This window comes from Spinacia oleracea, chromosome 5 (genome assembly GCF_020520425.1).
Source record: "Spinacia oleracea cultivar Varoflay chromosome 5, BTI_SOV_V1, whole genome shotgun sequence".
NCBI classification, from domain to species: Eukaryota; Viridiplantae; Streptophyta; class Magnoliopsida; order Caryophyllales; family Amaranthaceae; genus Spinacia; species Spinacia oleracea.
In genome coordinates, this window is record NC_079491.1 from 12,241,338 (window position 1) to 12,265,812 (window position 24,475).

The 24,475-nt window shown below is 40.3% G+C and overlaps 1 protein-coding gene and 2 long non-coding RNA genes across 3 annotated transcripts; 2 read left to right on the forward strand and 1 right to left on the reverse strand.

Moving 5' to 3' along the window:
• The first annotated feature begins 9,703 nt into the window (after positions 1-9,703).
• Positions 9,704-10,946, forward strand: LOC130462007 (uncharacterized). Its single transcript, XR_008922102.1, has 2 exons — positions 9,704-10,800; positions 10,879-10,946. It is a non-coding gene; the product is annotated as an uncharacterized lncRNA (long non-coding RNA).
• Positions 10,947-11,007: 61 nt separating this feature from the next.
• Positions 11,008-12,759, forward strand: LOC130461318 (uncharacterized). The gene is made up of 3 exons (XM_056829365.1): positions 11,008-11,577; positions 11,659-12,184; positions 12,752-12,759. Exons 1-3 carry the CDS (start codon positions 11,074-11,076, stop codon positions 12,757-12,759), a joined length of 1,038 nt encoding a protein of 345 aa, XP_056685343.1. The 5' UTR covers positions 11,008-11,073.
• Positions 12,760-20,472: 7,713 nt separating this feature from the next.
• LOC110789846 (uncharacterized) lies at positions 20,473-23,650 on the reverse strand. Its single transcript, XR_002533671.2, has 3 exons — positions 23,511-23,650; positions 22,212-22,340; positions 20,473-21,045 (listed from the first exon to the last, which is right to left on the reverse strand). It is a non-coding gene; the product is annotated as an uncharacterized lncRNA (long non-coding RNA).
• Between the last annotated feature and the right edge of the window lie 825 nt (positions 23,651-24,475).

A 24,475-nucleotide genomic window follows, 5' to 3' on the forward strand; every position in this document is an offset into this window, starting at 1 on the left:
ACTGAAACCAATTAGTTAAGTCTGAAATTCAATTAGTTAAGCAACGAAACCAATTAGTTATGCAACCGAACTAATTAGTTAAGCACTAAACCAATTAGTTAAACAATGAAACTGATTAGTTAAGATTTTATGAGTTTTAGTTAATAATAAGTTTGTTCAAAAATAATAACTATTCGACTCATAAATTTAACTATTTATCTTTATACCTTAACTATTTTGTTATTCAATTAGTTATGATTTTATTACTTTTAGTTATGTTTTACACTAGTTTAGTTAGTACCAAAAAAGTGGTCTAACCGTTAGACGATCTTACATTTGTTGAGGATTGTAGTTAACCTTTTTAAGCCGGACATACTCTAATCTTCACCTAAATTAACACCCATCAATTATATACCCATTATCAATATAGTACCCACTATGTTCTCGTATATCTTTATATGGATAAAGATTATTTCTACAACCAACAAATACACCCTGTTTTTTTTTAATCTATAGTAATTCCATCAATCAATATATACAACAATATATCTCTACCTCAAGAACAAATGAAACTATAAATAGATACGGAGTATAATCTAGAAAAAGATATCTATCAAACATTAATTATTTGAATGCTTTGATTACTATAGAATTTAGTAGATGCGTAGTAATTTTAGCAGGATTGCTTTTGATTGTCATACATTAATTTACTGATCTAGTTTCCACAACTTAAGTAAATACTAATCCCCGCCATCAGGGACAAACAATGCCATCAACGAACTTTTTCTCATGATGGCCACCTATTTCTTACCCTAGGTGAGTGGTTTTACCATTGGATGGAGCCACAAGTTATCATATATCGACAGCGCTCGCAGAACTCCCTATCAAGACTACAACCTGGTAGAACCAACACCGCTCTGTTTAAACCAGGATTATGAGTAAAGTACGCTAGATATCTCAACACCTCCTCATGACCAAGAAACCTCCGTGAATCTCTATCCGCCTTTCCGGCAAGAATGCCAGGATTTAACATAGAGTGCACAATAAAATAAAATAAAATAATTGAAATCAACATGCTATGTAACAGGGAATACAACCAACTTAAATAATTATAAGAAAAAAAAAACCTTGAACATAGAATTGTAGGGACGATAGAGAGACCGGTGGGAAAAAAAAACTACGCCATATGGTTTAATTTCATATACGTTGTTTGCAGTTTTGCACAATAATATATAAGAATGAGATATTTGTGGTGGTTCTGTCAATCTATAACTTATCATTTAATTAGATAAATTTTGTAAAGTAATCTGTAAAAAGATATTTGTGATAAGTTGTCCAACCATATTGTTTTATCCCCATTCGTTTTTATCTTTTACGAAGTATTTAATATAGAATAAAATTGTGACTGTACAATCCTATGTGGCACTCCAAAATCTCTTGAAATAACTCCCCTTTATATATATATATTAGATTAGTTTTTTTTATTTTAAATTAAATTTTATTTTAGATTTATTTTTAATTATTAGAGTGTTTGATTGTAGATGAAATTGTATACGCGTAATATTAATAATTAATTAATAAAAATATCTATGTGGAACCTAATCATTTATTTACGTGGCACTCGATTTTTTCAATTTAAAAATAATTTTGAAATCTTATTTTTTATTGACCGAAACCATTAGATTTCCTACGTCGCGCTCTAGTATTGGATTAATGTTTGATTTTGGATTGAATTTTATTTTAGATTAGTGTTTGATTTTGGATGATTTTTATTTTAGATTTATTTTTTAATTATTAGAGTGTTTGATTTTGGTTGAAACTGTATATATTAGTAATTAAATAATTAAAATATCTATGTGGCACATAATTAATTATCTACGTACGTAATTAAAGTAATTTTATTTCTTGAAATTTTTAATATGTTTGTGATTAATTTTTTTATATTATGAAAAAAAAGAACGATGGATACATATATTAAAGGGTTTTCTAGTTAGGCAGTTAGCTTTATACACATGTCTCTATTACTTTGTATCATGGTTGTTAAACTCCCGATTTGGATCTTTCGATTATACAACTCTACAATTGAAAAAGACGCCACCGATCCGAATCTTAATGTGTATAGGATCTTACGATCCTACCTCGATAAAAATTTTGAGTGGTAGGATGTTAACACGATCCGATCCAACGATTCAATTCAACATATTATATCTCTAAATAGAAATTCATTTTTTGTTACTAAATATTGTAGTTCATAATCATATATCATTAGAAATATCATACTTTTCTGTCAATAAATTAGTTATAAAAAAAAAAAAGTATCATTGATATTAAAAAGAAATTCATATAATTTTATCGATTAAGATTTGAAATTGATCATAACTAAAATCTAAATTTCAACAAACTTGCTCACATCTAATTAATTGCACTTGAATCTACACAAGTATTAATGTTATGTGAGCAAAAAAAATGATCTTCAAATATTAAGATTACTTGAATACGGAGTACATGATTTTACATTACATTTTAATAATATAAATATTATTTTTATTATCTAGTAGGATCTTACGATTCTACCGGGTTGATTCTACCGGTCTGATTCTACCCCCCTTCATCGATCCAAGGTAGGATCCCGATCATGACAACCTTGATTGCATATAATTAATATTCTAAATTTTTTATAATGTATTTTACTAATCACATGTTATTTGCAATCTGCTGGTGAAAAAAATCAATACGAATAATAAAAGAAAAAACCAATATTAGTTAACAAACCTTTTTGTTTTCTTTTATCAATAATACTATATAATGTATTGCTTCAACAAATAGCACTTTTTGAGTACTATTTTATCCTACAAGATTTAAGATTTTTTTTTGGTAAACAAACAAAATTTATTGCTATCATTTACAATGTGCAAGACAAACCTTGTAGGAAGGACCCCTGAATCAGGAAGGACCCCTGAATCACCTTAGCTTTAGGTGCAAACTTGGCCTAAAGGCCAAAAGCAACCAGAACTACTCAATTTTTTTTTTTTATAAAAGCACATAGTTACTGTTTATCTTGTGCTCTTATCCGTTCTCCCATGATGCTAAGTATTTTTTTTTCAATGAATTTGATTTCCTTTACAATATTATGAATCTTTACAATTTTGTTGTTCCATACACCTTTTTTAGTGTATCGCTATTCGACGTTCGCATACGCTAAAATCGCCCGCGTTTTTTATATGAAAATATAACTTTGCCCTTATAAAATTCTTAATAATAATAATAATAATAATAATAATAATAATAATAATAATAATAATAATAATAATAATAATAATAATAATAATAATAATACATGGAAAAATCTCATTCCTAGGAACTTTTACTTCCTATGGTCAACCATACAATACCTTAATTCCAATCATTATCAATGCCAATATGATATAGCATGATTTGTTGAGAACAAAGGGGAGGTAAATAGAGGGTATGTATTTGTTAAAAGAGAACATGGATTTTTAATGATTTGCTCATTGATATATGAAATGCCCCTGAGGTTTGCAATAATGTACCAAATACCCCTGCGCGTTTCAAAATTCATAGAATACCCCTATTTAAACTTAAAGTGCACCAAATACCCTTGGATTTAACGGCCGTTAGTACTCCGTTAGCGTTAATTTACGTTTATGCCCTTATTCACCCAATATTCTACATTTCAACTTTAAAAAAAAAATCTAATTACTTCTCTCTCCTTTCATCTCCTCTGTTGTTTTTGACCCTTCTTAAATACTCGCCCCTCTTCTTCTTCTTCATCGTTTCTCTTCTCTCGCCACCGTCTTCTCATTCCTCCGCTGCTACCGCGCTTAGTCCTCTCCTCTCAATGAATTTCTCCGATAAAATGGATTCGCCGGACGTCATCTCCTCTCGCCGCCAACCTTCAACCTTCGTCGGCGAAAATGGTGGATTCGCCAAACTTTCCACCACCTGCACCACCAAATTACCGGAAGAAGCAGCTTGTATTTCTGGGTAATTTGAGGTGAATTAATGCCTAAATTAATCCTAATTAACACCTAATGAACCTTAATTAACTCTAAATCCCTTCTCTCCCCTCACCGTCCTCTCTCCTCTCAATCTCACATCTCTTTTTCCTGGGTATCAAAATGGTGAACCAACCACAATTTTTCCTTCTTCAAACCATCTTCATCAAACATCAATTGCTAACTCAAATCCCCAAATAATCGAAGCCAAATTTTCGAGTGAATTGAAATCGTGAATTGAAGTTTGATGAAGAAGGGGAGGTTTAAGACGATGATGAATGGTGATGATGATACTACGGCGGCGGTACTGAGTAATAAATTGAAGATGAAATTGAAGATGCCGATGATGAAGCCAGCAGGACATGAATTCATATTTCTGTTGAAATTGAAGATGCTGAATTCAGACTTCATGTTGCCCCTATTTTCTGGGCTGATTTTTTTGCGAATTTGGGGGTTGGATTCGAAGGACGGAGAACAAAAATAGATAGAGTAGAGAGCATATAGGGTAGCGCAGCAATTAAGAGAGAATACAGAACTAGATTTTCGTTTTTTTTTTTGTGTGTGTGCAGATTTTCGTTCTCGAATTCGTTCTTCGGCATTTATGTTCTTCTTTTTGGTTCGAGGGAGCATATGAAATTAGAGGAGATTTTGGAGCAATATTTGTTTTTGTATTTTCGTTGGTTTTCCTATTTTAGATTTTGGAGCCGAGTTCTTCGTGAGCATAGAATAGCAGTGGCAGCAACAAGGGGCGAAAAACAGCAGAATTTAGGTATATTAGAGAGAGATTATAGACACTAGAATTCGAATTTGTAGTTTAGATTTTCGATTTTAGGAATTAAACTCTCAAAATTAATATTCTCTTCTTCAATATTATGGGTTTTGTTCTTCAATTTTCAGATGTATTGTTCTTCAATTTTGGGCTTTAAATTCAATTATTAATGGTATAAGTTGTTTGGGCATTTGGTGCAAAAAACTTTATAAATAGGTGTATACTATGCAAAAAGTTTATAAATAGGTGTATTTGGTGAATTATAAACACGACTTAACGGAGGACTAACGGAAAGTCAAAATAGGGGTATTTGGTGAACAGGTTTGAAAAAATAGGGGTATTCTATGAATTTTGAAACGCGCAGGGGTATTTGGTGCATTATTGCAAACCTCAGGGGCATTTCATGAAAAAACCGTAAAAAAAATTCAAGGTTAATATAGTAGGCTAGACAATTGCCTACCTTATCTGCAAGTGGGTCTGTCGCTGTCTACAGCAACAAGTTCTTCTTTGCATCTAATTTTTTCAACCATGGTCTACCTTATGTGCAAAGTGGGTCTGTTTCTGTCTATGGCATCAAGTTCTTCTTGCATCTAATTTCTTCAACCTTGGTCTATCATGTTGAAATGTCTTGTATGCACCAAGCTACCTAGGGATAAGGTGCTCTATAATTTCATCACATAGATAATTGGTACGTATTGTCAAAGGTCGTAAATTACGATAATAGAAATATGTCCCAATCTTATACTATGACACTCATTCATTGGTGTCACGTAAGGGTCGATTCATCAAGAGTATGCATTTTTAATAGGTCTTGTACTCTTGTGCATACTCACGCGGTATTCAACAAATTTATTGTACAACGGAGTAACTATTATCCAAAATTTTATAATTTTTAACATGTTTTAATTATCTTTTTATATTACGGAGTAATTTTTAAGGATAAACTTTTTAAAGGATTATATACATACCTTTATACATACACCGCATGATTGATTTTGAAGACAATTTTTACTAAAAAGTAAAAATGTATCACCAAAAAGTAAAGAACTTTTACATTATATCGGGTAACTTTTAAGCATTTTGAGGTCACTTTACATCCGACTTACAATATTAATTATACACCGGATGTAATTAAGAATTTGTGATGTGTTTAACCATCAAAGGTGCATACAATTACTGAAAACATATATCCATATTATTAAAACGGAGTGGTGATGAATATGAGGGTTCCAAAACCCCAAGTCTCATCTCTCATGTATTGTTATTTAAGGAAATTTGGTCAATTTAAAATGGTAGAAGAAAAAAAATATCAACTAAAATCTTTACGCATGATTAACGGGGAGACTAAATTGGAAATAAGAATAATTAAGAGCAATGGACAAGAAAGAATAAAAAAATAATTTAAATAATTATTCACTTTCAAATTTCGTGATAAGTATATGGTACAAAATGGAAACATTACATATTTTAGCTTACCAAAATAAATAAATATATAATACAGTACTAGTACTCCATCCATTTCTTTTTGTTCTTTACGTTTTCCTTTTTGGGTGTTTCAAATTTTTCTTTACATTTCCTTTCATATTATCACATAAATGCTTTAATATTTTATCAAAATTTGTGTCCAATAATTATTTTAACCAATATAATTAAATTCATTGGGTCATTTAATCTTTCATAGTTTTCCATTGGGACATTATATTTTTCTCATTTCCCAATATCAGAATTTTGGTAAAAGTGAAAACATTATAAATAAAGGCAATTTGCCTTGTTTAAATAAAAAACAGAGGAATCTCAATGTACATTAATTAGTCGTTGATAAACGTGTAAAAAGACAAACGTAAAGAACAAAAAGAAACGTAGGGAGTAATTGCCAAATTAAAGTTTGTGCAATTGCACATTTATGACACCGATAATGAAGTACAAATCACAGCAGGCCCCGTAAAAAAAAAATCACATGCATGTGATGGATGATTCTGCATCTTCTACGATAAGCCTTGTAATCCTACAAGAACTACAAACACACAATGTAAATCCTTACGGATATTTCATGAAATGCCCCCGAGTTTTGCAATATTTCATCAAACGCCCATCAAGTTTCAATAATTCATAAAATACCCCTCACAAATGACTCAATACCCAAGATACCCTTACTAAAGACGGCGCCGTTAGTCTAGTTTCATAATTCATCAAATACCCCTATTTTAATACTTATTTCACCAAATACCCTATTCTGAAATATAATTCACCAAATACCTATAACTTAAAATTACCTTATTTTAATGCTCAACGACTAGTTTATGTGTTTTAAAAATAGCCATTGCTTATTGTTTGCTTATAAGTACCCTTTTCTGAATGGTTATTGTAGTTTATAAATTGTTTTCTTCATTTCATATTATTTTTGTCATGAATTTTCTTCCCAAATCATCATTCACGTACACCCAATGAGTCCACGGACGTAAGAGTCCCAAACAAATTATGTTATTGTGGGAGGAAATTTGTCATCGATCAGAAGCTCCAACACAACACTCAATCCACAAAGAATCTACTACAAGTGTGATCCATGCAACAAGCTGAGGTGGTGCAAAGGAGTAGTTAAGAAAGAAAGTTCGTGACAGCTTGTAGGCATTAATTAGAACGGCTTGTGGAATAGTTCTCCACTCCAACCTCCATTCTTGCAATTCATGTACAGATGTTGTCTGCAGACTCTTCTAGTGGCCCTTGGGAAGAAAACTCATGACAAAAATAATATAAAATTAACAAAATAATTTCTAAACTACAATAACCATTCAGAAAAGGGGTATTTATAAGCAATCAATAAACAATGACTACTTTTCAAACACAAAAACTAGTCGTTGAGCATCAAAATGAGTAATTTTAAGTTATGGGTATTTGGTGAATTATGTTTCAGAGTAGGGGTATTTGGTGAAATAAGTATTAAAATAGGGGTATTTGGTGAATTGTGAAACTAGGCTAACAGAGGACTAACGGCACCGTCATTAGTAAGGGTATCTAGCTTGGCTAACGGAGGACTAACGACACCGTCCTTATGTTGCAATGTTTAGGAATGACCGAACCATGTTGCGTGACCAATAAGAATACAAAGATTTGCGGATTCGAATTATTCAGACTAGCTAGAGAAGGTAGAGTACAATATGTTTAATTTTTTTTTTTTTTGGACTATCATGAATTTATAACTTAATTTGAATAATTTTTTAGTTTCTTACTTCGGGTTTTGTTTTTTGCATAAGAGATATACAATATTTAAAAACGTTTTTGTATTTAATCGTTTAAGAGATTTTTTTATACATTTTATAGGTACTCGTACTCCTGCAAGGGCATATATACTAGTACCAACTTAATTAAAAATGTTAACCAACTGTTTGATTAGAAGTTTAGAACGTAACACAAAACCAAAGACACGACTTTTTTTTTAATTATTGTTCCGGTGTTGTAAAGATGGAAACAATGGGCTTCGAATGAAGGCCCTTTTGTATGTGTTGAAGATCTTGCTTGTTTGAATGAGTGGAGTCCGAATTCACCTGCACAAGAGCAAAGTCACTAGCCTCGGGGGTGTTTCCGAGGAAAGCCCCTCCGATGCCTAAGTAAGAATGATGCTCGGATTCTAGAGAGAAGTTCTCTAGAAGAGTAGTCTTAAGGCGGTAAATTGGACGTACCTTGAGGTGTGAGCCTTGGCGGCCTATTTATAGTGTTTGCATAATAAATGCCCATAGGTCATTTATTGTTATTGGGCCTTGGGCCTTAATGGATGGCTGAATAGCCATTGGTAGGTTTGATGTTGTTGTTTAGAGCCGTTGGGCTTTGGACTTAGTGGCCCAATTGAGAATCAATTGGGAGCCCAAACAACATGCCCCCCAGACCCGGTCCATTTAGAATTAAATGGGTGGGTTTCAAGCTGTCAGAAGTCCGAAAGTTCCCTCTCTTTTTTGAAAAGGGATGATTTGCATTGATGACAAGTGTTGGGAATTGTAATGTGTCATGGAGATCGTGGGTTTGAGGAAGTTGATGCGCCCTTTATCTTTTCTATAAATACTGGGTGCTTTGCTCCTTTTGAACTTTTTACTCCTTATTTCAAACCCATTCTCTCTCTAAATTCCGGCGATCGCAGTGCAATTTGCTTCTTCAGATCTACGAAATTCGGCCAACTTTAGACTTCGGGAACTTGTGTTGTTCGCTTTATCGGCGAATTCCGCTTCGGAAAAAGGTAATTTGCTTCTGAGCTCTCTTTTTTTCTTCGCTCTTCCTTCTACCCCTCAATCTAAACCCTAGATCGAGATTTCGCGACCATGGCAAAGAATAGGGGCAAAAGCAAGTTCGTTGTTGGTTCCTCTAGTGAGAGAGAGAACGTGCCTTCGGGGAGGTTACCGAAATCTTCGAGGGGTCGACCTTCGGAGAGGCCGCTGGTGAAGAGTTCGATTGGTTGGGATGCTTCCGAAGATGAACGCGCAACCTCTGGTGAGAGAGCTGGCTTTTCGGGTGCTCGTCGTCGTTACTCCGAGTTTCCAGTTCATTGGACGGAAGCTGATCCGAAGGGCAAGTATGCCTCAATTTTGCATGAGACCACGCAGATCGACGGTCCGTTGGAGAAATCGGTCAGCGGTGACTGGTTGGTGGAAGCGAAGTTAGGGAATTATCATCGGAAGGCCGAGGAGCTATACGGAATTCAGCATGCCTTGGGGTACTGGTGCGAGCTTCCTGAACAAGAGCGTCCTCGGGTGACTCATCCACCGAGGGGGTTCATTTCCGTGTATACTCACCATTTGGAGAATGGTCTCCGCTTTCCTTTGGATCCGTTCGTATCCGAGCTTTTGGTGTCGTACAACATTAGTTTGGCCCAGCTCACACCCAAATCTATGAGGCACATAATCGGATTTAGATGGGTGTGTGACTTCGTCAATTTCCCTTGCTCTGTCGCTATTTTTCGGGATCTTCACGATCTGGTTCTCAACCATGCTTCCAAGGGTGATGGGTATGGTTGGTGGACCATTGTCAACAAGAAGTCCCGAAAGAGGGGGGATCCGAACTACATCACGGCGTACCCCTACCTTAGCTCTGACCACAATTGGAAGACGGAGTGGTTGCTCGTCCGTGTGCCGACGGATCCGAAGCATCCCAACTTTTATCGTCCTCCGAAGTGGTTCGTGGCTCCTGATCCTGATATGAGGGGTGTGGCAGCTCCAGATCGGAACCATCGCCACTATGTGGACCTCCTCCAGTGGTTCTTGGCTCAAGAGGATAACCATCGACTGCCGTCTAGCTGGCTCCCGAATCTCAATTACATTTTGAGGGAGGACATTCTTGCTGTTGCCGGTCTCAGCAGGATTTTTGACAGGGGTAGGTGTCTTTCGGCTGAGACCGTTTTTTCAGTGAGTTTGTCCTCTTTCCTGTTTCGTTTTGCTGACATGTTTTGTGCTTTGTTTTTGCAGAGTACGGCTTTAGCTGCATTGATCCTAAGAAGTTGGGCATTTCTTTGGATTTGAAGACTATTCACGACCCGGCTCCCGAGTACAAGTTCGGAAAAGATAACCCTCGTAATCCTCGTCTGAAGGATTACGTGTTGTCTCCTTCGGGGGTTGCTCGGATATCCGAAGTTCGAGCTGATCCGTGGGATTCCGCCTCTTCTGTTGAAGCTGTTCCTGTGAAGGTTGTGCTTCCTGAGTTGAAGACAACTTCGGACCCGGTGAGTGTTCATTTATAAGCTCGATTTTCTGTTTATCTTTTTCTTTTCGGTTGGCCGTCGGCTAACGTCTTGGTCCTGGACCATCTTTTTAGGGTCCTGGGACTGACGCTGTGCCGCGTGCCGTTCCTTCGGTTTCATCTCCGGCTCGGATAGATATCACTTTATCTAGGAACCGGGTATTTCCCGCTTTTTTCTCTATTTCTTCCTTTTTCTTCTTTTATATTCGTTGACCCTTGGTCTCCCCTTTTTAGGATCAACGCAAAAGGAAGGGTAGCACTCTTTTGAGGCCGTCCACGCATCCGAAGAAAGCGAAGGCTTCTCAGCCCTCGGAGAAGGTATTTGTTCTGACTTGGATTTTTTGTAGTTCGTTTCTCCCTTTTTCGGAAACTAATCTTTGAACGCTTGCTATGTAGGAAGCGGTTTCGGAAGTCATGCCTCCTCCTAAGAATCTTCTTCACTTCATGCCCTTGCCAGGGCAGAAGTTAAAGAGTGTGGTGGTTGCTGAACCGCCGCCCGTGGATCAGCCGCTGGTCGAGGAAGATATCATCCCTTCTCCCCTTAAACCATCTGCTGCTTTGGGGATCGAAATCCAGGATATCACCGAGGTGATGGAGGCGATTGAAGCCGATTTTGTTCCTGGTTCGGATGTCCCTGAGGTAGCTGGGGAGAAGAAGGAGTCTGCTGATCTTCCCTTCGAGAGGGAGAAGAGTCCAGACAAGGAGATGATAGATCTCTCGGGCCCCGAAGCTGCGGTCCCCGAGGTTCAGAAGGAGGTTCCCTCTGCTGGAGAGGAGGAGCAGCCCGAGCAAGGTTTGACGAGGAAGAGGCGCCACTCAACTTTGGGTTCTACTTCTACCTCGGCCCTGGATAGGCTGATCCATGCTGATCCCTGTTCGGATGTTCCGCTAAAACGGATCCCCGAAGAAGTAAGGGAGGCGATGGCTCGATATGCCAGGGCTCCGATTTTGGGAGAGGACCCCTTGGCTCACGTGGGATCCTTGGTGGGCCCCGAGGCTGCTCGGGAGAATCTGCTTCGTGCTAACCCGCAGTGGAGGGTTCCTGGGGCCGAAGAGAGGAATCCGGCTATGATGGCCCAGTACTATCTGAACGAGGTAATTTGCTAGATTTTTCTCTTTGAGTTGTGTTTTTGTTTTATGTTTTTCCTATTTTGCTCATCTTTCTCTCGTTCCCAGGCTGTTTTCTGGTCTTCGTTCGCTTCCGAGTGTAGCTCGGTTGAGGAGAAACAACTGAGGAAATATCGTGAGGCTTATGCTCGTGATATTCCCATTTTGGACCAGAAGGCTGGGCAACTCCTCTCCGAGCTTACGGAACTCAAGCAGCTGTACCTTCACTATAGTCGCGAGGCTAGAGAGTCTGCTGAGAAGATCGGGACCGAGGTTGGCCAGCTCATCTTCCGAGTTGAAGAGGATGCTGAGAAGATCGCTTCCTTTGCTGAGGAAAAGAAGGATATGGCCGCTAAGTTCGCTAGCGAACTTGAGGAAAAAGATAGACTCTTCCAGGAGATGAAGTCTAAATTTGAAGCGGCCGACAAGGAGCATAAAGAGGTGGAGTTAAGGCTCCACCATTTTGTCCAGCATCGGGAGCTGATCCAGCAGCAAGCTGATAAGGTGCCTGTCCTTCGGCTGAAGCTTCGGGAAAAGGATGACTATGTTCGGAAGCTGGAGCAGGAGCGAGTCAACCTCTACACTGCTGATCAGTGTAGAGAGCAGTATTGGAACGGCATCCTGGGTGCTCGGCGCATGTTTGCGAAGCACATGCCTCACTTCCCTTGGAACGAGAAAGTTCCTCTATGGATGCAGGCCGAGGACCACTTGGTGGAATGCCAAGCTGATCGAGATGAAGCTGAAGCTGAACGCCAAGCTGCTCTTGCAGAGGCTCGGGCCCAGAAGGCAACTTCCGAAGGTGATACCACTGCTGGGGGTTCTTCGAAGGATGCTCCCCTAGGGGCCGCTCCTGAGACTCCCAAGAGTTAGGGATTCGGGCAGTCGTCTTCTTCAGAGTCGGTCGGTTCCAGTTGAGGACTTCCGAATATGTGCTTGCTTTTCCCCCTTTTGCCTCGGCGCTGCGTTGTACTCATTTCTTTTTGCTTTCTTTAGTACTTCGGTAGGCCGGTATTGTCTGTTGATGGCTGCCGATTTTAACTGTTTCATTTTGTTTTCAATTTTTGAGGTTTTCAGTGTATTTGTACTCCCCCCAAATATTGAATAAAAAATGAATGTTTGTTACTTGGCTGCTTCTTTTCAATTTGTACCTTCGCAATTTTAGGTCTTTAGATCCGTAGATTTCTCGAGCTCCTCTTTCTGTAGACTTGCTAAAAACCTTTTGATCTTGCGAGCTCTTTAAATCCGTAGATCTGTTAAGAGACTTTTTAACTTTTGCGAGCTCTTCAAATCCGTAGATCTGCTAAGAGACTCTTTGACTTTGCGAGTTCTTCAAATCCGTAGATCTGCTAAGAGACTCTTTAGTTTTGCGAGTTCTTCAAATCCGTAGATCTGCTAAGAGACTCTTTGACTTTGCGAGTTCTTTAAATCCGTAGATCTGCTAAGAGACTCTTTAGTTTTGCGAGTTCTTCAAATCCGTAGATCTGCTAAGAGACTCTTTAGTTTTGCGAGTTCTTCAAATCCGTAGATCTGCTAAGAGACTCTTTAGTTTCCAGACTCTTCAAATCCGTCGATCTGCTCAGAGGTTTGGATTGTTCTTCCGATCTCTTGTGGTTCGGAAACCTGGGCAAGAGATCGCTAGTCTGCCTCTTTAGTTATGCCTTCGGCGATCCGTGGATCTGAGCCGGAGTTTTATAACTTGATTCGAGCGACTGTTTGTTGCGAACAAATTTTATTAGGGTACCGCGAATCCGAGGATTCTGGACGATTCCCTGAAGTGTATGATTTGGTCATTTCTTGCATTTTATCAAGGAATGGGCAAAGTCAACCTGTTTTTAGTCTCGGATTGATCAGATCCGAGGCTGCATATATATATAAAGGGACAATAATTATAGAGATAAGTTTAATGAAACACATGGTGCCAATGGCTTTCCTCTTCTCATTAAACAACTTACTTGGTTTACAGACAGAGATCATACAAAATATTTCTTGAGAACATCGGTATTCCAATGGTTCTTCAGGATTGTTCCATCTAACTGTTTCAGCATATACGTGCCTGGCCTTTTTTCGGAATGGATGATGTATGGTCCTTCCCAAGTGGCTGAGAGTTTGCCATGGATCCGTCCTTTCTGAACCGAGGCGGCGTTTCTGAGTACTAGATCACCGACTTTTAGAGGTCTGGCGTTGACTCTTCGGTTGTAATGCTTGTTGACCCTCTGCAAATAGGCTGCGTTGAGTGTCCTTGCATCGTTCCGAGCTTCGTCCAGTAGATCGAGAGCTTCGGATAGAAGTTGATTGTTGCTTTCTCCTTGGAGCCCATCATATCTGTTGTATGCCTGGATCCTCAGGCTTTCTGTTCCGATTTCCACAGGAATTACAGCTTCGGATCCGTATACAAGGTGGAACGGTGTTTGTCCGGTAGCTTCTTTTTCAGTGGTCCGAAGGGACCATAGCGTTCCGGGTAGCTCTTCTAACCATTTGTTTTTGTCATCCTCGACTCTTTTCTTGAGTGCGTTGAGGATGAGTTTGTTAGCAGCTTCGGCTTGCCCGTTGCTTTGTGGGTGACAGACTGCCGAGTACGCTAGGTGTATGCCGAACTGTTTGCACCACTTTTGCAACGGGGTGTTGTCGAACTGTTTCCCGTGGTCGAAGACCATCAGTCTTGGTATGCCGAACCTTGTGATGATGTTCTGCCATATGAACTTGCGGACCTGAGGTTCGGTGATGGAGGAGACAGCTTCGGCTTCGATCCATTTGCTAAAATAGTCGACTCCTACAATCAACCACTTCTTCTGGTTCGTCGCTGAGGGGAAGGGACCAATGATGTCTAACCCCCACTGTGCGAATGGTAAGGGATACAGTGTTGATTGTAGGGTTTGAGCTGGTTGATGGATGGCTGGTGCGAACTTTTGGCATTTCTCGCATTTCCTTGCCATCTGCTTTGCCTCGGAAACCATAGTGGGCCACCAGTACCCAGCCCGAAGGGCTTTATGTGCTAATGTCCTACCTCCAATGTGGTTTCCGCATATCCCGAGGTGGATTTCCCTTAGGATGTAGTCAGCGTCTGTTGGACCCACACATTTTAGCAACGGAGCAGAGAATGATTTCCTCATGAGCTCTCCTTCGGCGCTGATGATGAACCATCTGTTGAATCTTTTCAGTTTTCTCGCTTGCAGCTTATCTTCGGGAAGTTCTCCCCTTTCTTTGTATGCAACTACTGCGTCCATCCAGCTAGGTTCGGTACGTAAGCTGCATACTGTGGTGGGTAGCAAGTCGATGCTTCTCTTTTGGTGAACTTCCACGTGGACCGACCTGTTTAGGTCGACGAGTGTTGAGCTTGCGAGTTTTGACAGTGCGTCTGCTTGCGTGTTCTGTCCTCGGGGAATGAGGATGACTTCAAAGGATCTTAACTTTGACGTTAAGGATTTAATTTTTGCTAAATAGGCTGTCATGCTGGGCCATTTGGCCTCATACTCCCCTCGGATCTGGTTGGCTACAAGCTGGGAATCAGTTTTGAGGCGAACATGTTCGGCCTCCAGGGATAAACAAAGCTCTATCCCTGCGATTGCGGCCTCGTATTCGGCCTCGTTGTTGGTTGCTTTGAAGCCGAACTTCAATGCATACTCTATGCTTTTCCCCGTCGGGGGGATTAGTACAACTCCTGCCCCTGAGCCGTTTACTGTGGAAGATCCGTCAGTGAAGACCTCCCAAGTGCTTTTCGTATCATCCAACATTTCCTGGTATGAGCACTCGGCCAAGAAGTCTGCCAATGCTTGTGCTTTGATTGCTGTCCTCGGCTGATATTTGATGCCGAACTCTGATAGTTCGAAGGCCCAGGCAGCCAATCTTCCTGACCTCTCTATTTTGTCGAGTACTTTTTCGAGCGGTTGGTCAGTTAGCACTGTGATCTGGTGGGAGTCGAAGTATGGCCTCAGTTTTCGTGCAGCTACCACTACTGCATATGCGACTTTCTCGATGAGTGGGTACCGGGTTTCGGCTCCTGTGAGTGTTCGGCTGGTGAAGTAGATTGGCTGTTGCTTCTTTTCTTCTTCCCGAAGAAGCACTGCGCTGACGGTTCCAGGGCTAACTGCGACATATAGGTACAGGGTTTCCCCCTCCTTTGGTCTGGCCAGTGTCGGCAGTTGAGCTAGGTGGGCTCTGAGTTGCTGAAAAGCTTCTTTTTGCTCCTGTTCCCATATCAGTTCTGGATCCACTTTCCTCGGGACCCCCTTTTTCTTGACTGGTTCTGCTTCTCCTCCGGGGAGGTTCTTTGGTTTCAGTGCCTTGAAGAAGGGGGCTCCCTTGTCCGAGGCTTTTGATATGAACCTTGTTAGTGCGGCTAACCTGCCGGTTAGCCTCTGCACATCTCTCTTGGTCTTCGGCTCGGGTAAATCCAATGCCGCTTGGACTTTGTCAGGGTTCGCATCAATTCCTCTTTCGCTCACCATGAATCCGAGGAACTTCCCTGACTTCACCCCGAAGACGCATTTTTTTGGGTTCAGCTTCATGCTGTATTTCCTCAGATTTCCGAAGGTCTCTGCCAAGTCTTTGACATGGTCTTCCTCCTTGATGCTTTTTACGATGGAGTCATCCACGTAGACCTCCACATTCCTCCCTTTCTGGTCGGCGAAGACGTGGTCAACTAACCTCTGGTAGGTGGCTCCGGCATTTTTCAAGCCGAAAGGCATCATTTTGTAGTTGAACACTCCTGCGCTTGTGATGAACGCTGTCTTTGCCCTGTCATCGGGTTGCATGAATACTTGGTGGTAGCCTGAAAAGGCATCCATGAAGCTGAGCAGTGCATGGCCGCTGGTGGAGTCAACCAGTTGATCTATCCTTGGCAGGGGATAGCAGTCTTTGGGGCAGGCTCGGTTCAGATCTGTGAAATCTACGCACATTCGCCATGAGCCGTTCGCTTTCTTGACCATCACCACGTTGGCCAGCCACTTCGGATACATGCATGGTTCGATGAATCCGGCCTCTTGCAACTTTTTAACTTCCTCGGCGATGGCTTTGTTTTTCTCCGAGGAGTAATTTCTCTTTTTTTGCTTGATTGGCCGAGCTTCAGCGTTGACATCCAGCTTGTGACAAATCAGCTTCGGATTTATCCCTGGCATATCTGCTGCTGACCATGCAAAGATGTCTTTGTGATCCCTGAGTAGTCGGATCAAATCGATTCGGAGCCCCGAGCTTAGGCCCTTGCCTATTCGGACGCTCCTGTCTGAATTATCTTTGAGGAAGATATCCTCCATTTCTTGATCTGGTTCGGGAGATAGGGTTTCGGGGCGGGCATCAACTTCTGCGGGAGACAAGCTTCTCGTGCTTGCTCTTCTCCTTTTTGCCTCGCTTTCCTCTCCCTTAGCTCCCTTTCCTTCCTCGGGGCCGTCCTCCAATTTGGGTTTTCGGACAGCAGTGTGGCAGGTTCTTCTCGCCACTTCTTGATCACCTCTGATTCGTTCGGCGAATCCTGCATCCGAGACGTATATCATCAGCTGGTGGTATGTGGAGGGGACTGCTTGCATCTTGTGAATCATGGTTCTCCCCATGATTACGTTGTATACGGAGTCGCAGTCCATCACCAAAAATTCGTCCCGAAGGGTTTTTGCTGCCTGGCCTTCGCCCACTGTGACTGGCAGGGTGATCTTTCCTCGAGGGATAGCTGCGGATCCGTTGAATCCGATCAGAGGATAACTGACTTTCGTCAGTGCTTCCTCTGGTTCTTCGAGGATCAGCTGCTCGAAGCAGTTTCTGAAGATGATGTTGACGGCACTTCCTCCGTCGACTAACACTCGATGTACGTTGTGGTTGTTGAGGTCCATGGAAATGACCAGAGGATCGTCATGTTTGTACTGGACTCCGAAGCAATCATCAGCAGTGAAGGTCATGTTCGGGGGGTGTGGTTGGTTGTCTCCAACCGCGCTGAAGTTGACCCGATGGGAGAGGGCTCTTAGGTGTTTTTTGCTGGCCTGGCCAGACTTCTGTCCCCCGAACACCACTAGGATGTCATTTTTCTTGTGCCCTGTTGCTTCGTAGACCCTTTTCTGGGGTTGCTCGTGTTGTTTGCCGCTTGCGGCCTTTTCTTTTTCCTCCCTCCGGTCTAACAAGTATTGTTTCAGGTAGCCTCGGCGAACGAGGTCCTCAATGTTGTCTTTCAGCGAGTTGCATTCTTCGGTATGGTGACCGAAGTCATCATGGAACTCGCACCATTTGTTCTTGTTTCTCCGAGCTGGGTTGGACTTGAGCTTCCCAGGTAGTTTCCACTTTTCGTCATTTCTATTGAGGCTGAATATCTCCTTTCGGGGCAGAGCTAGTGGAGTGTAGTTGGTGTACTTGGGTTGAAGTTCACCCCTTCTCCCGTCTTTCTTCGGGCTCATCTCTCTAGCTCCTACTTTCTCTTTCCCCTTCCTTGAGCCGCCCTCGGGCTTGCTCTGAGTATTCTTTGTGTCTCTCGGATCCGACGATCCTTTCAGTCTTGCAGCGGCCTTGTTGAACTCTTCGGTTCTGATGAACGCATCAGCCATTTGGAGCACGTCAGCTATTCTGGAGGGGTTCTTCATTGAGAGTTCGTCACGGAACTTCCCTTCCTGGAGCGCGTGCTTCAAGGCGAAGATGGCCATGTCTGGCTGCAAGTTTGGTATGTTTGTTGATTCCTTCATGAATCTGGCCATGAATTCTCTCAGACTTTCGTCTCTTTCTTGTTGGATTGAGGTCAGTTCTGCTGTGGTTCGCTCGGGGCGATTGTTGCTCACGAACTGTGTGCAGAATCTCTTTTTCAGCTTTTTCCAACTCTTGATCGATCCCTTCGGCAGCGATCTAAACCACTCTCCCGCCACTCCGGTTAGCGTGGTTGGGAAGTATTTACACCAGCATGCTTCGGAGTAGGGACTCAAGAACATCTGCTGCTCGTAGGAGATGACATGATCCCTCGGATCTGTGATTCCGCTGTAGGTTAGGTGAGCTGGCAGCCTTACCTTCGGTATTTCTTCCATGATCAGCTCGTCCGAGAAAGGGGATGACGTAGGAGTCATGATTCTTTTCCCGAGTCTAGCCCTGATGCCTTCGTTTGCCGAGGCTCTGTGATTAGAACGTTCGGGCGTACGATGGGGGCTAGGGGTTCGATCATGCCTCCCGTCTCTTCTTCTTTCTCGGCTACTGACCTCGGGTCGCTCGCCAGATCTGCTCGACTCACCTACCCCGAGTCTCGTATGGATCGAAGGTCTTAACCTTGAGTGGACCGAGGGCCTCAACCTGCTGAGTACCGAGCTTCGGATCCGAGGATTACGAGTAGTTGATTCGCTTTGGAGAGCTGTTGGAGTAGGCGATGGTCTCGCAAACCAATCTGGTTGCTGTTGTGCCCTTTTTTGGGTGTCCCACGTGCTTTCCATCCACCTCGACGTCAAGTGTGTACCTGTCAAGGGAAGGAGTTCTCGTTCGGGTCTGGGCACTTCCACACTGGGTGGCTCGTTCAGCCTTCGCCTGGTCCTCCTCTCTTCTCTGCGGTCATTTGCCAGTCCTTGCTGCTTCTCATTGAAGAGGAAGTTTTGCATGATGGTCATGGCCGCAGTGAGCTCTTCCCTAGTTGGAATCGGAGGTCCTGCATTTGTGGCGGTCGTAGCTCTGCTTGGCTGTGACCTCGCCATCGATTGAGGGTGCCCCTCTTGGTCAGATTCTGAATCTGACCGCACCATCATATCGTCGTCATTGTTGTTAACAACATCGTTCACCATTTTCGCGGAAAGAGGTGATTGATGTCTTTCAAAGGCTTTGAAGTGTTCTTCCCCACAGACGGCGCCAAATTGTTCCGGTGTTGTAAAGATGGAAACAATGGGCTTCGAATGAAGGCCCTTTTGTATGTGTTGAAGATCTTGCTTGTTTGAATGAGTGGAGTCCGAATTCACCTGCACAAGAGCAAAGTCACTAGCCTCGGGGGTGTTTCCGAGGAAAGCCCCTCCGATGCCTAAGTAAGAATGATGCTCGGATTCTAGAGAGAAGTTCTCTAGAAGAGTAGTCTTAAGGCGGTAAATTGGACGTACCTTGAGGTGTGAGCCTTGGCGGCCTATTTATAGTGTTTGCATAATAAATGCCCATAGGTCATTTATTGTTATTGGGCCTTGGGCCTTAATGGATGGCTGAATAGCCATTGGTAGGTTTGATGTTGTTGTTTAGAGCCGTTGGGCTTTGGACTTAGTGGCCCAATTGAGAATCAATTGGGAGCCCAAACAACATGCCCCCCAGACCCGGTCCATTTAGAATTAAATGGGTGGGTTTCAAGCTGTCAGAAGTCCGAAAGTTCCCTCTCTTTTTTGAAAAGGGATGATTTGCATTGATGACAAGTTTTGGGAATTGTAATGTGTCATGGAGATCGTGGGTTTGAGGAAGTTGATGCGCCCTTTATCTTTTCTATAAATACTGGGTGCTTTGCTCCTTTTGAACTTTTTACTCCTTATTTCAAACCCATTCTCTCTCTAAATTCCGGCGATCGCAGTGCAATTTGCTTCTTCAGATCTACGAAATTCGGCCAACTTTAGACTTCGGGAACTTGTGTTGTTCGCTTTATCGGCGAATTCCGCTTCGGAAAAAGGTAATTTGCTTCTGAGCTCTCTTTTTTTCTTCGCTCTTCCTTCTACCCCTCAATCTAAACCCTAGATCGAGATTTCGCGACCATGGCAAAGAATAGGGGCAAAAGCAAGTTCGTTGTTGGTTCCTCTAGTGAGAGAGAGAACGTGCCTTCGGGGAGGTTACCGAAATCTTCGAGGGGTCGACCTTCGGAGAGGCCGCTGGTGAAGAGTTCGATTGGTTGGGATGCTTCCGAAGATGAACGCGCAACCTCTGGTGAGAGAGCTGGCTTTTCGGGTGCTCTTCGTCGTTACTCCGAGTTTCCAGTTCATTGGACGGAAGCTGATCCGAAGGGCAAGTATGCCTCAATTTTGCATGAGACCACGCAGATCGACGGTCCGTTGGAGAAATCGGTCAGCGGTGACTGGTTGGTGGAAGCGAAGTTAGGGAATTATCATCGGAAGGCCGAGGAGCTATACGGAATTCAGCATGCCTTGGGGTACTGGTGCGAGCTTCCTGAACAAGAGCGTCCTCGGGTGACTCATCCACCGAGGGGGTTCATTTCCGTGTATACTCACCATTTGGAGAATGGTCTCAATTGGGAGCCCAAACAATTATTATTTATCATTAAGGTAATTCCAAACAGAAATAAATTCCACACACCGGCTAGGAACACCATACCTTCAAATCAAGGTAAATCCACACAGAAATTACAAAGAAATTAACAAAGTACTTCAATAGGAAGCGGCCTGAACAATACGGTGGTATTTGTGAATATTATCAAATATCAAGGCTTTTGACAAGTGCCCCCAAAAAAGCGGCCTGAACAATTGCTTTTACCACAACAGTGGCCTTGACCTCCACCACAATTTTGCCCGACTTGTTTGCAGCTCGGATTTGGGTCTACATTAAAAACCACTCTTTACTCTTTTAACATTGTAATATACGATCCTAATAATATTAATAATAAAATGATGAGGAAAATTTGTCAACTACAACCTCTAAAACTTGCCACTTTGCGGAGTACAATCCGAAAATTCATCTGATATTTAAACTACAACGTCCGGTTAGATTCAGACACACGGAGAAGAAATGTGATGTCATTAATAATAATGATAGTAATAATAATAATAATAATAATAATAATATAATAATAATTCAATATTTTCTTAAAAATAATAACTAAATGATTTTTTGTTAACTAATTTTAAAAAATATTTCCTCCATTTTTTTTATTATTGTTGCACTATTTGCAATTTTACATATTCAAGACACTATAAAATTTTGTATCTTTTATGACAACCTAATAGCGACGAGTAAAAATCCCGTCGTAAATGGGCTTTTGCGACAGGGATAACAACCCAACAAAGACGGGAAAAACCGTAGCAAATGTCTTCTAGCGACAGGACTTTCCATTAACGACGGCCCCCTTTTACGACGGGTTCGCGACGGAAAATCCCGTCGTTAATCAACAATTTTTGACATTTACAATGGGATTTCCCGTCGTTAATAGTACAATTTCTTTTAGTGAGAATTTCTTTTATATATCAATGTTTTTGTGATTTATACATAAGGAATTATATAGTCATGTGAGATCTTGTTAGATTCCTCCCGATATATAGTTTCGAATATCAACTTTTTATAATTTTAGCTACTCGTAATTCATAATAAGAGATATTAATGATTAATTATTTGCATTGGCAAAAATGGTGCAAAAATAAAAAAACGGAGGAAATATAATTTTTTCTTTATAATTTTTTTTATTAATTAAAATACAATTTTCTAAAAAATTATTTTTATTTAACAATGTTTAAGAAAATGATTTTTGTAAAATGTATTTTTTTTTATTATTATTTACACAAATTATTATTATTATTAATGATATCACTTTCCGTCTCTATGTACCAGAATCCGACCAGAAATTATAGTTTTAAATATCGATTGACTTTTGAAGTTGTAATTACAAAAACAATAGTTCGAGTTGTAACCATAAAATGAAAAGTTTTGGGGATTGCATTTCTACAATTGTCCTGATAATACTAATAATGCCAAAGGTTAGCTTGACTTACATGGTTTGCATTGGAAACTACTGTCCCGGGTGGAACAATAAAAGCCCGCACAACAGCTTTTAAATAATCCACGACATGATTCATATCCTATACTACATTCTCCTGTTGCTTTTCCAGCCATCATTTGCACTGTCAAATTTGAAAATAAATAATAAGTATTTTTTTTAATTAGGCAAGAAGAAATAACTATTCTGAATCAGCATTTACTATAAGGTTAATTAGTTAGTCATATCTTTTTTTTTTGGCTCTACTACGAAGAGTTCCCACCGCTTTCGGCGAGGTAATCTCCCGTGGGAGTTTGCATGGGTACCTCGATGGGCAGCATCCCTTCCAGTTGAGATTTTTTCCATTCCCAAGGCTCGAACCCGAGACCTTGGTTAAGGAGCAAGAGACCCTTAACCACTCATGCCAACCTCAATTGATAATTAGTTAGTTAGTCATATAGGTTTACACTTAAGTCACTTTTAAATCCCAAGCCACAAGACGAGTTATCTACCAAACCTACAAACTTGTGTTGATAATTTGATATTACTATTAAATATTCCGTATTTTGTAGACAAGTAAGCCACTCTGTAGTACACTATCTAGACGAAGTACTTAGACCTTGTGCATTCTTGACCTTCGATCAAGTGAAAAATAATTTCTCTCTCATCATTCTTCTTCCTCTTCCACCTCATCTTCCACTAACTTGACATATCTCTTACTTAAATCTCTCATTTTTTTTCAACAATTTTGACTCAAGGTCATTAATTTCTCTTACATACTTTTTTACTTTCACATATATCCCACTTTAAATTCACCTTCAAAACACAATTATTATTTTTAACAAACAAATAAATATGAAATTAAATTATCATGCAAAATTTTCTAAAAAGTAATTATCATTCAAAATTTTCTAAAGAATAATTATCATTCAAAATTTTCTAAAAATAATAATATGCAAACCATGAAGTTGCATGGCCATCACAGGTTACTTGAATTTGGCGCATGCATGGTGCCAACTCTAGGCACTTAGTCCACATTTGGAGCAAAGATCAGTACAGGAAGCAACCAAAATAGGTAATTCATGCAAGTTGCCATTGAATTTGGCCCCACATTCCATATTTATTAACTTGACTTTGGGTCACATATCCGACCCGGGTCAAGTTAATAAAATTTTGACCCTTATACACCGCTAACATTATAGTCATTTTGTTATGTCAATTATCACTTGACCCAACCTACATGTCAAGGTTGTATGTGTTCTTAGTGAAGTACGGAGATAAAAACAAGCAAATATAAAATTATAAATAAAATTACCGAGAGCTAGGATGAGAAGAATCACTACTGTATTAATCTTCTTAGACATGTTGATGGAACCCGACTTTGGCTGAGAGATCGAGATTGATTCTACGACTTGAGTATCCTTAATATAATTAAGTGTTTGTTTAAGCTCGAGATTATTTCTGATCTTAATTCATAAGTTATTGAATTATCCCTATTTATACTACAGAATAGGCATTAACTACTTTGGTTCAAAAGTTGGTATATAATTATATATTGATAATAAAATAAAATAAAATTAGGCTGCCAGCTCCAACAAATTACTTCGTACATGATTTTCAATTTTCATCAATTATTTTGTATGTTTAATAACCTGATTCAGTTGTTAACTAATCGTGCATTAATCGTGTATGCATGATGCATTAGTCCAGCTACGTACGCTGTGAGGAGCGACTTTAATCAATGTTACTCCTTCGATCCATTTTTTAAATGCATCACTAGCTTCGACTTTGACACTATTCATACACGTTTTATAATGACATTTACAATTACTATTTGCTCAAATATTAAGACAAATGTAATAATAAAAAGGTGAGTCGCTGTGTATACTAAAATATTCCGTAGGGCTAAAGTAAAAGAGATAGCGTGAAATTTAAAGTGAGTGGACGTAAAAAATAAAAAATAAAATAAGAGAAAGTAAGTGAAAATACGAATTATGTAAATTTTGTAGGATAAGACTGTAAGAGGGGTAATTAGTACATTTTCATGACAAAAAATAGTATAATGTAAAGAACATTATAAAACAGATTAAAACGAAAAGCGTAGAGATATTTTGAAACGGAGGTAGTATTAATAAATTTGATACTTTGTATGATTTTTATCGATCATTATATAAAAATCAAATGTTATTATGTAACATGTTGATGGATTAGTCACAAATCACAATACATATTTTCAAAATATCAAAAAAAAAATTACAAATTAAATAGAAAAGTAGAGAT